Here is a 17,783-nt window from a genome sequence, read left to right on the forward strand (position 1 = left end):
ATTTAATAATAATAAAAAAAAAGAGTGGAGAAAAATAGCAATGAGGATGGTGAGGACCCATCCAGGATAAAGTAAGATCTTTTCATACACATAGACTTTACAGAATGGGCTTATGCAGAAAAGATGCTCCAATGAGGGAACTGTACAAGAGATTAAGTTGGGTAATGTACCCCTTATCCATCTAGCTTACGTAAACTTACCAGCTAATACAGTGGCTTTCAAACTGAAGCTAAGTAGCTCTGGGGTGCCTTCCAAGATGCCTAAGGGGCACTTGGCAAAGGCTAAGATTTATGAGGATCAATTTCTAGATCCTCAACTTCCATTAAGTGCTATTTTCTAAAATTGATCAAGAATTTGCATGTAAGGGAGCTACAGATCATCCTTTTCTATTTCCCTCTTTTTTCACCGTTCTTTTCCTGGTTTTGAAAAAAAAGACATATGTCCAATATCACTGCCTTAGGACACTTCTTGGGCACCAAAAAGGGGCAAATTAAGATGTTAGTACTGGCATGATAAAGAAAGTGACAGTGATTCCTCCAATTGGTGGATAACAAGTCCTCTTGAAAATCAGAAGGTTTTCAGTTCTTTGCTTTCAGCACTGCTACTCACATTGACAGCTGAAAATCATCAAATGATTAAGCATTCTGTGCTTTTGACATGTGACTCACAAAATGCTCAAAGAATTGAGTGATTATTATAACAAAACTTTTTCCATTCTTATCCACTAATTTATAGAAACATGGTTTTGTGGTACTTATTTTTCTAAAAACAAAACAAAACTGAGATAGTATTGATGGTGAACCTTAACTCATCCTGGCACTAAGTAACATTCATCCATGAATTTTGTTTTTATATCCATTTCTTCATGGATAAAAACAAAAGTCACCTCTATCTCATTAAAGAGACACTTTTTCAATAACATTTTATAATTCTTTTATGTTGAAAAGTATTTAGCAGAATTAGAAGATATTTATGTTGTTTTAATTGACTATATACTAGAAATAAAATTCAATGTAGAATACAACTTTAATACTCAGGGCATTGCAAATATACATGTGTATGGTCTTCCCCCATACACCAAAACTATAGCATATTATGTTTACTATTCTGCTTTTTTCTTTTAAATATATCATGTAGATCTTTCCAGATCAGAATATATAAAGCTATCTTGTTCTTTTAAAGGGCTGTATATAATTCCATTGCATAACTTGATCATAATGCATTTAACAGTTGGCTTATGGATAGATACTTGGGCTGTTTTCGTCTTTTGCTATCATGAACAAATCTGCAAGGAGTGTTCCTGTCCGTGTAAATATAGCAGATGTCATTTAAGTCCATGAGAGGGAATGAGGTAGGTTTAGCTCTATTTTTTTTACTTGTCTGTTTCTTCACTTGGGGATTGGACCAGCCAGTGAGAGAAGCCATTAGGTGGAAGGGGCAACAGTACAGGTGCTTCATAGTTTACTCCATCTATGATTTCCCTGTCCTTCAGCTCAGAACAGGTTAGAATTTTCAGAAATAACATTTCAAGGCAACTAAGGAGGAAAGAAACTACGAGTGTCAGGAGATGGCAGAGTCTGCACAATTCTGACTTCTTATCCTAATTTTAACCAAAGTCTTGTCAATGTTGAGTTCTATTGACAGAGTTTCCTAAATCCCCACCCTGTGCCTGCTCTTAGCTTTACCTGCTCTGGAGACAAAGGTGGATATTAGATATAATCTCTAAACATGAGGAAGCAGATGTATGCTGGCTTGACTTTGAGGCCTAAGGCTGAGGAATAATTATGATTAATTATGAATGATTTCATAGATACTGCTTCCTTGCGGTCTCTCTGGGTTGGAGCTGTAGGTCACTCCCTCTAACCCCCAAGGATGTTTTCCACTTCTGCTCTGTAATCTCTGATTATCCTGTTGGCAGCTTGTCCTGTTCAAAAGTTTCCATCTCAGAGCTTTATTAGGACAAACCACTCTCACCAATCTTGGTTATGCCCTCCCATTCCCACTTATTTTCCTGGGATACTCCTCTCAGCTGCTTATACTGTTCTGAAACTCCCTTTGCTTCACAGCCCCCAAAAGTGCCTTTCCTTTCATTTCATTCCATTTACACTTTAGAACCAGCTGTTGAGACTAGTGCTAGCCTTCAGCAAGGCTCTTCTCGATGTAACGTTAACAGCAGCCACCATTTCCTCTGGGGTCTTCCCTGTAACATGTCAGTGTCTGCTGTTTTTCTATCCCTGTTTCAAAGCCAATGTCTCCTTTTGGATCACCAACTAGGCCCTTGTGTCCTGCCCAGTGGACGTTTCCAGTTCTTAGCACATTTCCAGGGTGAACAGGGCTGACTTGCCCTGACTTTGGATTAAGCCTTCTCCATTTTAAGTTACCAGCTTCATAACTTCCTCTGTCCTCTGATGACTCAGGGATGATATTCTCAAGGGGGCAGCATTTTCCCCAAAAATGTATGACCACTATTTTATAATCACAAAAGTACTTTGAAGAGAGCATAAAAATAAGATCCTGTCTAGGAGGAACAAAGAGAAGCATTCCCGTATGAGGCCTATCCTGATTAGACATGTAGGGTACTAGACAATGGGGACAGGTTGGGCTTTAAACAGGGAAAAGTAAGAAACAGAAAAAAGGTAAAGAAAGAAGTGGCTTGAAAGTTTTAATGTGAGCAAATGTGGTATATAACTGTTAATAAGAGGGGAAAAATATAGAATCAAGTGGGGAAGGAAAAAGAGTATGATTATGGGAAGGGAAGAAAATGTTTACCTGATAGTTCAGGGCTAAGGAGAAGTCCTTTTGTTCAAAAGCTTCCAACATCTGTTTTGTCTTCTTTCCCAGGTAGTTATAGGTACTGGCAAGACAACAGAAAATATTGCAGGTTCAATAACTCAACAGGAAAGTCCCAGATTCCAAACCTTTTATTGTTTAAAAGGGAAAAAATATGCCCAGGTCTCCTGAAAGACTTTTGGGTTCTAATCTATTAGGGGATCAGACTGTCTTCTGTTCTGAGTTTTTTGGCAATACTAAGCAATGTTGCAGATAAGGCACAGAATACAAAAGTGGATAAAGGAAGAAAAATGGGAAAAGAATAAAATTAGAAAGAAAAAGCAAATGAAAGATAGAGATATATTTGGTAGGGAGAAATTGAGGCCAACACCTGCCCTAAGCACACACAGAGGCTTAATGCTAGATAAGAGCTGTAGACAAAATGTAGCATCTGCCCCTCTCTGTAGCTGGAAGAAAGTAAAAATAAAAAATATAAATTACAAAAATATGGCATCTGAGATGAGTCCTAAAAACTTTATGCTGAGAAATTGGGACAACGGAGTTATAGTAAAAGGAGAAAATCTGAACAAATACTTACATTCCTTGCCAACTTATATGTTACTTAGAGACTAGTTTCTATACAATAGTATTAATAATGATGATAATAATGAAATGAAGGACCATTTACTAAGTGCTTATTATATTACAGGCGCTTGACGTAAATCATGTCTAATCCTCTCAAAGCCCTATAAGCTAAGCTGGTTTCTATTTTGCTCAAAGAAGGGATGCAGAGTTGCCACAAAGATTTCCATCACTTCATGGTTCTATGACAAGTCAATAAAAATGAAGTTGAGAGTAGTTATTCAATCTGATAAAATGTTCTCACAGACTTAAGAAAAATATCTACAAATAAAGACAAATCTTAGACTTATCACAGAATTCTTGGAGAAATCAACAAGGTAGAAGGTTATAGAAATTTTTGATAAGGACATTTCTCCAGTTTCTTTAAGGATGAAATAAAAGTCAGTCAGTATCAGAAGATGTATTTATCTTGATGTACCAAGAACAGAAATGTCATTGGTCCTTGTATATGTAGACCCTGGCTCAATAGCAAGGGATTCCAGGAATGTGAAGCTCACATTATCTTCTGGTAAGAAAGTAAGGAAGAATAACATCTGAGGAGTTTCAGAAAACTAAAATTTGAATTGCAGTGGTCTTTGATGTAACCTCAGTTAGATAGGAAGGTGATTATAATTAAGACAAAATGAAGTCTAACCAAATATGCTTTGCTTATAGATAAAGTCAACAGAATTAAAATGCCTAGCATGGTCAAAAAAGTAAGAATTTCTAGGGGAAAAAAGGTTCCATGGTCAGCAAATCCAGAATTCAGGCTTCCTTGGTAGAAATGACCCTGAAGCTATAAAGGATGCCACAGGCCATCTTGGTTAGGTGAACAAGTCATTAAGATTATCAAGCTCAACCTATCTTCCTCAAACCTATGCTCATCAAGAACATGTTATGAGTGTCACTTTGCTTCAGTTAATGTAAAAATCAATCTGCTTGCAAGCATATACTAATGAATTAGGTTGACATGTGCAATAGATACGCTAATTGAAATTTTTCTGCCTTCTGAGTAGCCACTGTGTGTTCACAGCTGGTTGAACATGAGGCAGACACGTGACTAGGCAGTATTATGATAGATGCCACACTTTGGCAGCCATCATTGGCCAACTGCATATTGAACCAGAGAGAGCCCATCAGGAAAAAGAGAAAGAGATGAGAAATAAAGAGGTGTATAGAGAGACGCAGAGGTGAGAGCCTCTGGAAGATCACAGATGGAGGATGATATTCCTTGGCTATTAAGAATTTTGCAGTTCCTAGTTTTCATCCTCTTTGAGGCCTGATTACACATCCTTTTCTTGGATTCTAAGTAATTTGCCAGTATTTTATAACTTATCTTCTTTTATTTAAGTTACTTTGAATAGGTCTCTGTTATTTGTAACCAAATAATTTCAGACAAAGACAGTGTGAGTCCATCTGTGAGACAACGATCACCAGGGCGACAGCACCAAGGGTCAGCTACTGCTAAGTTATAGGGCTGTGCATGCCCTCAGCTCATGTGCTCCCATGTCTTACCTCTAACTGCAACTGATGCTTGTAGACAACAGCGACTGAGTTTCTAACAGACTGATAAAGCCCTACTTAATTCCCTTTTAGTAGACAAATGTTGGAAAGAGAGGCAACTTCTACTGGAAAGGATGTACATGCAAGAAATGCAGCTATTTTGGTGATAAATGTCTCCCTGGGGGACTTTAAATTTATAATCATTGGGGAAAATGAGTCATGCTTACCTGCCCACTGCTCCAGTTGCTCCCATCACCAGGGCACTCAACAGTTGCTAATCAGAAACAGATAAGGAGTATTCACTTTTATGAAAAAAAGAAAGGGAAGAGATGCTACTACTATATAAACAATTACGGAAGTTGTTTTAGAGGGAAACTGACCTGCTGCAATATGCTAAGAGGTGACTTACCTCATCCACACCAAAAAGGAAAGCAAACTGCTGCTGGCGATTCTGATCAACACATTGCCCGAAGTCTAAGAGATCTGTGTCACTGAATTTCAGCCCTTGGAAGGAGGGGATCTTTTCCTGAATGCCATCCAACAACTCCTCAGCACGAACTGCTCAAAACAATAAATTCTCATTAATCTGTAAACCTCTGGGAAATATGTGTATGGAATAACATCTCATATAGCCCTACACATCTGCACTGAGCTGCCATGGGCTAGTGTCACCTGGAGCTTACTGCAGACTGGGCATAATCACTCGCCCTGCCTAGTAACTCTTATGTACTTGTCAACTTATAATCCTAAACTTTGCATTCCTTAAAGACAGTAGATAGATATTTGTGATATATTTGGTCTTGGCCCACAGTTCCTGAGACAGAGCTCTTACAACCCTTGTAGACAGGGGTGCTAGAGCAAATACTTTGCTCTATTCTTTGGTCTTCGATCCTGGTTCCTGACATAAAGCTCCTAAGACTTGTGTTATATTGTAAGTAATGGGAACATCTAACACAAAGCTCCTAAATCCCTTGGAATCTCCAAAGTGGTAAGAGCCCTTCTGTACACTATTGTGTTGATGAAGGGCTGGGTCTCTGGGAGACCTCCAGGATGGGGGCTGGTTGCTAGCAGAACCAACTACATGATTAGAGGGTTGGCACTTTTGATCACGCCTTAACCTCTGGGGAGGAGAGATAGGCTGAAGGTCGAGCTGATCACCCACAGCCAATGATGTAATCAATCATGCCTACATAACAAAGCCTCCATAAAACTCCAAACTGCGTTTGAAGAGCTTCTGGGTTGCTGGATAAATGAAGGTCCTTGGAAGGGGTTTGCCCAGAGAGAGACTGACATATCCTTCTCATATACCCAAGCATCTTTTCATGTGGTTCTTTATCTGTATCCTTTATAACATCCTTTGTAATAAATAGGCAGTAGTAAGTAAAGTGTTTCCTTGAGGTCCGTGAACTACTCTAGCAAATTAATCAAACCCAGGGAGGAAGTCGTGGGTACTTGGCAGTTGGTCAGAAGCCCAGGTCACTATTTGGGACTTGAGACTGACATCTGAAGTGGGGGAAGTCTTGTGGGACTGAGTTCTTAAACTGCAGGATCTGATGCTAACTTCAGTTCAATAGTGTCAGAATTAAACTATAGGACATCCAGTTAGTCTCTGGTGGAGAACTGGTTGTTAGTGAGGGGGAATCCCCATATACATTTTGGTGACCAGAGGTGCAATGTTTTGTTTGAGTGGTGAGTATGAGAATAGAATGCAGTAAAAAACAGTTTATCTTTTCCTCAGAAGGTTAATAAAGCATAGCCTCCATTTTTTCTTTTATGGAGTTTAGAATAATGGAATTAAAAAAAATCTCTAAGAATTTTCATCTAATCATAAAAACTTCTCACTGGGGAAATACAGTAATGACAAAGAAAAGCTAGAAGAAAAGTCAGAAGAGATCAGAGTACCTTCCTATGTGTTTGGCACTGAGAGAGTAATAGGTACCAGGTAGACATGGTCTTGCCCTTAGAGGGGCTTACAGTCTTGAGTCTTCTCACAGAAGTAAGGAGGTGTGTGTGACAGAGACACAGGCGTCTGCTACACGTGCCTAGAGGTCAGCCTTTACTTCACATTTAGCAACTTTCATTATAAGGTGGTGTGAATTATTGATAAGGGCTGGGATATTAGAGTAATATTTAGAAGCAATTGAAACAGCTCAGTCAACACCCAGCTATGCTTTTGGGGTAGGGTGCGTAGAGTGGGAGTTTCTTAGTAAAATAGGATAAGATGTGAGAGTTGGAAGGAAAGAAATATCAAAAGCTGCAGCACTTACTCTTTATCCCTGTCAAAGCAGGAATGTGATAGTAATAAAATGGCAATGCAGGGGCAGCAGCAGCCACCTCCTTTAGGAAATTGACCAGGACGTCTGAAAGAACAGCATAGTGTAAACAAATGTGAAACAGCGGCTTTCCCTGGTGGAAAAAACAAATCATGTAAAGAAATGCAACCATCCTTCTCAGAAACTGAAAATACCGGTTTGTTTTTTTTTAATTTCAGATTACTATGAGGGTACAAATGTTAGGTTACATCGTTTTCATTTCTAAGGTAAAGTTCAAGTTGTAGTTGAGTCCTTCATCTGTGCTGAATACCATCACATTGGGTACATTAAGTGAGATCCCTCCAATCACCTTGTCTCCTCCTACCTCCCCTTTCCTTCCTCTCCCTTCTCCTTTGCTAGACTATACTTGTGTATTTTCTTTTGTGTGGGTGTGTAGTTGTTTATATATTGGTTTCATGTTAGTATTGAATACACTGGATACTTTTTCTTTCCATTTTTGAGATACTTTACTAAGAAGAACGTGTTTCAATTTCATCCAGGTAAACTGAAAAGAGGTAAAGTCTCTATCTTTTCTTATGGCTGAATAGTATTCTATGGTATCCATATACCACAATTTGTTAATCCATTCATGGGTTGATGGGCACTTGGTTTGCTTCCATGTCTTGGCAATTATGAATTGAGCTGCAAAAAACATTCTAGTGCAAATGTCCTTGTGATAAAATGATTTTTTTTTTCTTCTAGGTAGACATCTAGTAATGGGCTTGAGGGATCAAATAGGTCAAGTGTTAGTTCTTTGAGAATGCTCCATACTTCTTTCCATAGAGGTTGTATTAATTTGCAATCCCACCAGCAGTGCAAAAGTGTACCTTTCTCTCCACATGCACACTAGCATCTGCTGATTTGGAATTTTTTGATGTGGGCTAATCTCACTGGAGGTAGGTGATATCTCAGAGTGGTTTTGATTTGCATTTCTCTGATCATTAGGGATGATAAGCACTTTTTCATGTGTTGGTTGGACATTTGTCTGTCATCTTCAGAGAAGTTTCTGTTCAAGTTTCTTGCCCACTTATAAGTGGGGTTGTTTGCTGTTTTCTTATTAATTAATATGAATTCTCTATAGATTCTAATTATCAGTCCTTTGTCAGATTCATAGCATGAAAATATCTTTTCCCATTTCAAAGGCTGTTTGCTTTAGCTGTGGTACCTTTAGCTGTACAGAAGCTTTTTAGCTTGATCATGTCCCATTTGTTTATTTTTGGTGTTGCTACAATTGCCAAGGGGGGTCAGTCTTCTTCATAAAATCTTTTCCCAGGCCAACTTTGTCAAAAGTTTTCCCCACACAGAAACTGAAAATTTTCGACCTCTCTTACCATCCTTGATATTGTTAATGCCATGTTTTTACAACTCACTTCTTTCAAAGTTTTATTTTCCTTTCTGTAGAAAGGCCAAACTAAAATGATTATTTGCCTATCATACTACACTACTATTAAAAAATCAACTATCATAAAATACTCTTATAAAAATCAGAAGCCATCAGGTAGGACTCTTATCTTCTTACCCGAGAAAGACTAAGTTTGGACAGTAACCAAGAGGGACTAGTAGAGGTTCAATAAATCAGAGTAATAAGGTTGTAAAACAGAAAATTCTACAACAAAAAGATGAACAACATCTGCTTCAAGAAGAAAGTTGTAAGAGTAGCAGCACATTTCACATAAATTCAACCAGAGTTTGGTACTTTTTCCTTTGGGAAGAAATCCAAATACATCAGAGGAGAATACATTCCGGTTTACTGAGATGGGATTTCCTGCTTTCCAATGCAAGTTCCAATTGCAATACTGCTGCAGATGACAGATAAATCCAGCAGAGTTGTTTATACTTTGAATGCCACTGGATAGTGAGGGAGAGAATTTTATGTACTTTATCTGAATACTGTGATGATATGTTCAGTCCATGATAAATATTTATGGCAAATTAGTATGTATAATTCATCATTTCTCCTTTGTTCATCTTTTAGGAAAATATTAATGTAAAAATTTATAAAACCTTGTGAAAAAACTTTACAAATGTTCATTTTAAATCCTTGAATTAGCAATATTTAAATTACCTATCTACATTAACAACCCTTTTCTATCTACCAACAATAGGGGATATTTTGGCCTCTTATACATTTACTCATGGATTTATTTAATCATATATGCGCATGACATCTTGTCTGTTGCTATCCTTTTAAAATTTTATTTCATTTTTTACTAATCAAAAGGACTAAAAAGACCTGGTATACTTGGACACCATAAAAAGTTTCCACAGAGAAAGCAGTAGAAAGGAGAAAGCCATACTATGATATTTTAGAAATTCAGAAGACAGTATTTCTGTAAAATCTCTCTAACTCTGCACTCATTCAACCTTGACTAGGATGTATAATCTCAAAATTGCCCATCACTTATACTCCTTTCTTTTGAGAAAAATGGTCCCATGTTTTGCTATGTCACTTTGTCACTCTACACAATGGACTCCTAACCAAAACACAGGCATCTACAATTGACCAGGGGCTTGGTGGATGACCCAACCAGATTATTTGGCAAAATAATCAAAGTACTTTCATGTGGTCACTTTTCTGAATCCAGGGAGAATAAATGTTCCAGAGGACCACTACACCATCACAACTTCAGGCCTCCAGTCCATAGGACTTTGCTTTCCTGAATTAAGTGTAACCATTTTAAATGGAGGCAAGAAGCAGTAGATCATGTGGGGTACTGTACATTTAGACCTATCTACTGATTACCTTTGTTCCATGGCTTGAGAAAGAAAGGTGCAATGACTGCAATGCCATCAGCTCCTATTTCTGCTGCATGTTGGGCCTTTAAAGGAAGAGAGAATACCATACTGAAATAAGTGATTTATTACAGTTACCTACAGCTTAGATACTAAAGTTCACTAACAAGCTCTTCAGGTCTGCCAATCGAAACACCACTGGAGAGTAGAAAAATGAGCCAGATTTAATGATAAATATCATTGTCAAGAAAATCCCAGGTTGCAAAGCAGGGATCCCAGGTGAAGGTGAGCTGTGCACTTAATCTCATACTTCTCCATAGTTTTGTCAGTACAAAAAAAAAAAAAATCTTGCTAAGGAGACAAGTGGTTCATTCTGATAAATGATAACTGCTCATAGAGATGCCTGCTGATATAATTTCTCTTCTGCTGTTCAGCCTACTGGATTACACTGTATTTTCTGTTCAATGATACAACAGTCATATTTTAAAATTTGTCTAAAAGATTGTATGCATGGGGCAGCGCCCATAGCACAGTGGTTACGGCACTGACCACACACACGGAGGGTGGCGGGTTCCATCCTGGCCTGGGCCAGCTAAACATCAATGACAACTGCAACAAAAAAATAGCCAGGCATTGTGGCAGGCGCCTGTAGTCCCAGCTACTTGGGAGGCTGAGACTTAAGAGACTGACACTTGCTTAAGCCCAAAAGAGTTTGAGGTTGCTGTGAGCTGTGACACCATAGCACTCTACTGAGGGCGATATAGTGAGACTCTGTCTCAAAAAAAAAAAGATTGTATGCAGTTGGGAAAGGTTGCACCATGGTTCTTAGTTTTTTCAAATTCCTCCAGAAACAATTAACATTTCCTCTCACTGGCCCTTATAATTCAAGTAGAGTACCTAAACATAACACATTGTAAGACAGTTGTGTATGGTGACTGTCCTCCAACTGGGGTGTGAGTTCCCTGAGGGGAGGGGTCAGATCTTGTTCACTCCTGAGTTCAGGTCCAGGTCAATCATGGTGCTGGGCACAGGCAGGCGCTCAGTAGATGCTTGTTGATTATTTCAGTACATGCCCCCCCTACCGAAAAGTGGGACAGGGCTTCCTGTTGAGACTTTAACTTGTAATATTTGTATCAAATAGAGGTGATCAACTTTCTGCAGAAGTAAACTAGGACAGTTAAAAAGAGAACACTGAGATATAGCCCAAAGACCAATCAAGACATTGGGTATAATTTCATTAACCTAGAATCAGAATGAGATATATTTGAATCATTTGTTTAGGAAAAGAGTGGATGGGCAACCTAAGCTGAAAGTAAGAAAAAAAGGAAACACCTAAGACAGCTGCTAGCAATGTCCACTCAAACATCATCTGATGGAGAGCAAGGGCTATACAGAGGCTAATGTAATTGTCTCCTTGGCAACACTATCCCATATACCAGAAGATGATCCTTACACCAGAAGACTACCTCTATTTCAAGATTACCTCTACTATTCTAGTGTTCAGCCCAATGAATAACATGGCCTTTCATGTCATGACAAGACAGTATTTTAAAATTTACATTGCACATTGGAAAAGAAAGCAGTTGAAAGAGAAGAAGAAGAAAAAATATTCCCTATACCATGCTACCTTTGTTGAAAGACCTTTTGTAAAACGATCAAATCAAATCCCCAAATTCTGATTCTAGGCTTAATAGTCTAGTAATATGTCTTCCCTTGTGGCTTGCCTAAGAGCACTGAATTGCAATTTTTTAAGTATGTTATACATACCATTTCTAAATAGAAATAATAGGAAAAACCATCAAACAAAACCCATCAAGATGATGTTGGGCTAGATAAAATCATTTTACACTTTCAAGTTAGACTATCTAAATTCTGGAAACATGGTCAGTTTTGTAGCAGTCCAGGCATCAGACCTTCTGGTAAACAGTTCTAAACATCTCTGTGCCTTCTTTTCTTAACCTTGTCACTTACGCCTCAAAACTGCCACACCATCTGCTTTTCTGTTAACAACTTTAACTCCTTCCTTCCTAGCTTTTGCACATCTTAACTTGCTAATCCCTCAATTTAGAGCGACCTAATTGTCTGCATTCTTGTTTCTTTGTTCTGGCTGAAGAGTGTACCCAGAAAAAAATTCCACAACTGTGTTGCATGGTGATATGACAGATTTATGACTTACAACTTTAGTTGGTTTTCAGTACCACTAAGCAATCCTTTCCTGTTTTAGCTCTCTCATCCTTTTTGTCAAGGTAGCATATCAGCTTTAACCACTCAAGCCATTATTCTTTTATCCCCTTTGTGTCCAGCAGATGGCCGTGCCTTCTACTTAACAGAGAGAACTGAAGTTGGATCAAATTCTGCAAGTCTGTCCTTACAAGCAAACTCAGCTACATCATTCCTTGGAGGAAGGTGCCTTGTCTCCTGTCCCACGGTACCATCACCTTGGGCTACAGCTTCTTTGTGGCACAGTGCCTGCTTCTAGACAGTAAGTCTCTGAGGCCCCACACCTTATCTTTTCAGGCACTGATCTACCACATAGCAAAAGTGGTCTTGATTTTAACTTCAGCCTAAAAATGGAAGCCCCAGGTGCCCCGTTAATGCAGTAGGTAGCGCATTAGTCTCATAAAAATGGAAGCCCTTTGAATAGTCTCTCCCAGACAGATTTCCATACATACCAGTTCTTGTGACTCCTTCAAGCTCAGGGCCCCTACGTGAATCACCACCTGATCCAGCCTGCAAGAGAAAATGCTGCTGCATCCCTTGAAGTGTAGAGGAACACAGGAGGACTGGTTTCAGCACTTAGCTGATGCCTTTTAATCTCAATCTCAAGACTATTAAATTCGATAGTGATCTATTTAAAATTAAGCTAATTAAAAGGTGTATGGTGATATTTTTAATGTAGGCCACCAATATCAAAGTCTAATCATGTTACTGAGAGGCTGGTTGTGATTACAGAGCTCCTAGGATGATTTAATCCACAGCAGAGAAGGTCTTTAAAGACAAAGTTAAAATTGTACTTCATTTCTTCTGTACTGTAGGAATGCAGCCATTCCTGCAATGCTTAGTTTACAGCCAGTGGGAAGGTGGTATGTTTACATAGTGTCATGGGGGTTTCATATTGCCAGCAGGAGAAATATTTGCTAAAAACATGCACAGAAATGAGGTTCATCTCTCATGAAATTAGAGGCAGAGGATCCCAGGGATAACTTAGTCCATGCTCATTATCTTATAGGTAAGTATACTAGGGTCTGTAGAAATGAGTCTTATATACATGCTTAAATACAAAAATGGCTTTAGGCTGTGATGAAAGACATACAAATTAAAAATCAATTCTAATGGAAACAAGTGATCTGCTTTAATAATGTTTAAAATCAATAATTTATGTGTCAGACCTTACATACGGTTTTTGTAAATAAATGATGTTGCATATATTTATATAAGAGTGCTTTGCACATATATGGGACTGGCTAAATCTTATTGACCTAGATCAAATGTAAATTTAAAAAAAAACCCAAATTACAATGGTGAATCTATCCCCAGAAAAAAATATGACTGGAAGTTGGTGCAGTATAGATGTTAAGAACTTACATGCCAGAATTAGACAGTCCTGAGCTGGGATCCTGACTCTGTTACTGGCTAGTTGTAAATCTCTCAGGAAAGCCCTTAACCATTGTATGTCTCAGTCTCCTGCAACACTTCAGATAATAACAGTACCTGCCTCATGGTGCTGAGGTAAGGATACATGAGTTCAGACATGTAAAACATACCACCATATGAGCACACAGTAAATGCTTAATAAATATTAGCAGCTATTACTATTAAGCCTAAAGAGTAGAGCCTTAGAAAGATGTAAAATATGGAAAACAGCAAGGACAGGAATCGTTAGGGATTAAAAAACATACGCCCAGGGAATAGAATTTAAGGTCCAACCAAGCAGAATTTTATTCATTGATTCATTCATTTTTATTTATTTATTTATTTTTTGAGACAGAGTCTTACTTTGTTGCCCTCGGTAGAGTGCTGTGGCATCATACCTCACAGCAACCTCAAACTCTTGGGCTCAAGTGATTCTCTTGCCTCAGCCTCCCAAGTAGCTGGGATTACAGTTGCCCACCACAGCACCTGGCTCATTCATTTATTTTTTGAGACAGACTCTTGCTCTGTCACCCTGGTTAGAGTACAGTTGCACAATCATACCTCATTGCAGCCTTAAACTCCTGGGCTCAGACAATCCACTTGCCTCAGCCTCCTAAGTAACTAGGATGACAGGCACCCAGCACCATGCCCAGCTAAGTTTTTAAATTTTTTTTGTAGAGACAAGGTCTCACAATGTTGCTCAGGCTGGTTTGGAACTCCTGGATGCAAGTGATCCTTCTGTCTCAGTCTCCCAAGGGATGGGATTACAGCCCTGAGCCACCACGCCCAGCAAGCAGTAGAAAAATAAAAGCAGTAACTGGTTAATCAGTACGTGAGTACTTACTGTGATGAAGCACTGTCGCAGATGCTGTATTTGGTAGTATCAGGTGCATGAAGATAGGTATGATACTGAGATACTTTTAGTTAGAGATAAAAATGAAGAAATTCCTCAAAGAGTACAACCAGGAACTAGTCACATGAAAAACAAAATTCACTGTAAAAAGCTAGTTCCTATCTTGTGAGTCCTCAGAATTTGGCCAACAGAATATTCACTCTGAGACCCCAATGCTCACTTCTGAGGGTGCTCCATAGACCCCTCTGGGGTGAGGCCACAGTTGGGCTTGGCCTTATCAGGTGGGGTTGGTGATAAAGCTCAGCTGTGAATTCTGTCACCCCATTGAGTCTTCCAAGGGACTCTGAATGGCACATACAGTGTCCTCATGAGATGGAGATGCCACCTGAGTCCTTCCATGATTCTTGGCTTGCTACACTGTGGGGAAACTGGGACCTAGCTGGGAAGTGACATAATCAAGTTGGTATTTTTAAAGGATTAACAGAAGACTTCTGAATGGAGAAAGGAAGGATGACTGACCCTGTTTAAATGTCACCAGCTGCTGCATTTTTTTTTTTTTTGAGACAGAATCTTGCTCTGTTGCCTAGGCTAGAGTGCCCTGGCATCAGCCCAGCTCACAGCAGGCTAACTCAGACTCCTGGGTTCAAGTGATCCTTCTGCCTCAGCCTCAGGAGTAGCTGGGGCTATAGGTGCCCACCACCACACCTGGCTAATTTTCCTATTTTTAGCAGAGGTTGGGTCTTTCTCTTGTCCAGGCGAGTGCAGTGGCATCATCATAGTACCTGAGCCCAAAGGATTCTCCTGTCTTGGCTTCCCAGAGTGCAGGGATTACAGGTGTCAGCCACCAGCTGCTCTGCTGCAGGACCTCCTTAAGCCTTTAACTACACCTTTCTCCTGGCTTGGATGAGTTGGATGAGATGAATCATACATTGACTCCTCGCCTCTCCTCTGGGCTGTTGTTAGGCATCACTACCCTATTGGACTTTAATAAATATTTCCCAGTAATTTCTCAGTTCAGGAAGTGGCTCCAATAAACCTTCTGGCTATCACGATTCACTTCCCTTTCCCATTCTCTGCAGTGGCTACTCCAAATCTTGACTGTTTCTATCCAGCTCTAAATTCCACCCAACTCCTTGTTCTGGGCAGAAGTTCTATATTCCCAGATACCAAAGATAAAGATTTCACATACAGACTCTCTTACTTCCGTCTTCTCTACCTCTCTGCTTAGCCATAACACCATCTACAACATTCCTCCCAGCTTCTTGGCTGTCTTCTAAAGCTACTCTGTCTGTTCTGGGGGATATAGATGATCCCTGAATTATGATAGTCCACCTTTAAATGATACAGAAGTGACATTCAGTAACCCCTCACTTCTGACTTATAATGGGGTTATGTCCAGATAAACGCGTCATAAATTAGGAATATCATAAGTCAAATTGATTTGTGGTGGCTTTATAGGGAGGTGTCCCCATTGTAAATCAAGGAGCACCTGCATTTCAACCCCCCTCTGAGACCTTCCATCAAAGATCAGTTTGCCATTTCTTTCTGTATCTGTACTCTCTTCCCCCATGGCAGTGTTCTTTCAGCATAGAAACAAGCTAAAGACTTCCCCACTTTAAGAGAAAGAAACTACCCTCCTTTTAGTCTTATCTCTTCCTCCCTAACCTACTACTCCATCTCTCCTTCCCTTCACCAGAAAACTACGTGAGAATAAGCTGAATATCCAGCCCCCACTTCCACACGTCTGCTGCGTTACATAGCTCACTGCGATGTGGCTCCTCTGCCATTACTCACTGGCTCTGTTTTCTTTGAGGCCATTGGTGACCTCCTATGTGTCAGACTAAGTGGTCTTCTTAGTCTTTCATCTACTGACTTTCATGGCATCTGATAATTATAACAAATACTATAACAAATGAATCTACTTAAAATAGTTACAACCAATTCTTATATTATAGCACTTAATGTTATGTTCCAGGCACTGTTCTAAACCTCAGTATGACCCCATGAGATAGGTACTGACCCCATGAGATAGGTTCCTATTTTATGGATAAAACAGAGAGAGCTTAGGTGACGTGCTTGCATTCCTAGAGCTAACAGGAGGAAGAGACCAGAACTCAGGCAGGCTGGCTGCACAGTCCGTCTACACTGTCGTGCTACACTGACGCCCTCTCAAATCATTCTCCTCCCTGGCTGCAGCCCCAACCTCCCTCCTGCTCTTGGAGGACTTTCTGTCCCTGACCACTTCCCTATCACTCATCATTTCTGTTACTGTTCCTAATGTTTATCCTTAGCCTTCCTCTCTCTTCACTGTGCCCATGATCTTTAATCGTTCAGATTGTGACTTACTGAAAGATGATGGATCCACCAAAAAATGCTGATGTGGATATGCATTCAAACTTTGTGAATAATTTCAGAGTACTGGAGGTGCTCTGAAGCTATTTAAGGATTCCTAAGGAGATCCTGGGCTTCACACTGACCACCTCTGCTCCAGGCTCACTTGGGACTTAACTTCTAATCTTTGCCTCCACATCAGGCAACATCAATCATTCTCTTTTTCTTTATACATTTATCTGAAGGGGCAGTGTTAGCTTTAGCATCTGACATCCCCACCAGCTGGTAAGCAACCTCAGAGCATTGACGCTACCTGGATGTGTCTATGAAACCGATACTGTCCTGTTTGTTTTGCCATGGCATTAATTTGGTGTTATAACAAAAACATATCATTACATTTAGGGGATAAAGTCCCCCAGTAGCACAAAGGGAAGCGCCGTAAAAGAGCATTGGAGTCATAGGCACAGAGAAGACCTATAAAGAAAGTAGTGAGTTGATATAAAGCACATGTATCAGGCACTCATCCCAAGAGGGGTGTGAGGTGCTCAGTGGAAGAGCCGTACCCAGCAGAGTCAGTCACCATCTCCCTCTCTCTTATCCTCCACCTGAAAAAACAGATAATCCTGAGGGGATTGGCTTTGTAGAGGGATAAGAAGTAGTTTCTGATGGAACCTCAGGGGACCAGGCATGCCTTGCAGCATGGCTGCCCTTCTACAAAGAAAAGAGGGGTGCTCCCTATTGAGAACCTGGCTTCAAGTCTGGCCTCTGACCTCAAATCAGGGAGCCTATGTCAACTGGGGAAGAGGCTCCCTCAAGACAGCTCTTGCCAATGGGTTTTTTTTATCCTGGTGGGGCCACTCACTTGTTCCTCCCTTTTGTCACCCATTCCTCGGCAACCCGGCGACGCTCTGAGATGCTCAGGGATAGGCCTTCTCCAGTTGTGCCATTCACTGTTCCAAACAAAGAGTCAGTCAGTGGGACCAACAGGCACCTTCTGCTCCTCTAAGTCTGATTCTGGAAGAGCAGGG

At 39.9% G+C, this 17,783-nt stretch overlaps 1 protein-coding gene across 4 annotated transcripts in view; it reads right to left on the minus strand.

Moving 5' to 3' along the window:
• The window catches only part of NPL (N-acetylneuraminate pyruvate lyase), a 37,053-nt gene that overhangs the window by 4,035 nt on the left and 15,235 nt on the right, over positions 1–17,783 (minus strand). For all 4 annotated transcript variants that reach the window (XM_053605740.1, XM_053605738.1, XM_053605739.1 and 1 more), the window contains exons 4-10: positions 17,618–17,705; positions 12,611–12,668; positions 9,949–10,024; positions 7,161–7,253; positions 5,303–5,451; positions 5,121–5,167; positions 2,770–2,854 (exon numbers count right to left, since the gene is read on the minus strand). In XM_053605740.1, coding sequence (XP_053461715.1) covers positions 2,770–2,854; positions 5,121–5,167; positions 5,303–5,451; positions 7,161–7,253; positions 9,949–10,024; positions 12,611–12,668; positions 17,618–17,705 — 596 coding nt within the window. The remainder of the gene's footprint in view (positions 1–2,769; positions 2,855–5,120; positions 5,168–5,302; positions 5,452–7,160; positions 7,254–9,948; positions 10,025–12,610; positions 12,669–17,617; positions 17,706–17,783) is intronic.

Source organism: Nycticebus coucang, chromosome 10 (genome assembly GCF_027406575.1).
Source record: "Nycticebus coucang isolate mNycCou1 chromosome 10, mNycCou1.pri, whole genome shotgun sequence".
Lineage (NCBI taxonomy): Eukaryota > Metazoa > Chordata > Mammalia > Primates > Lorisidae > Nycticebus > Nycticebus coucang.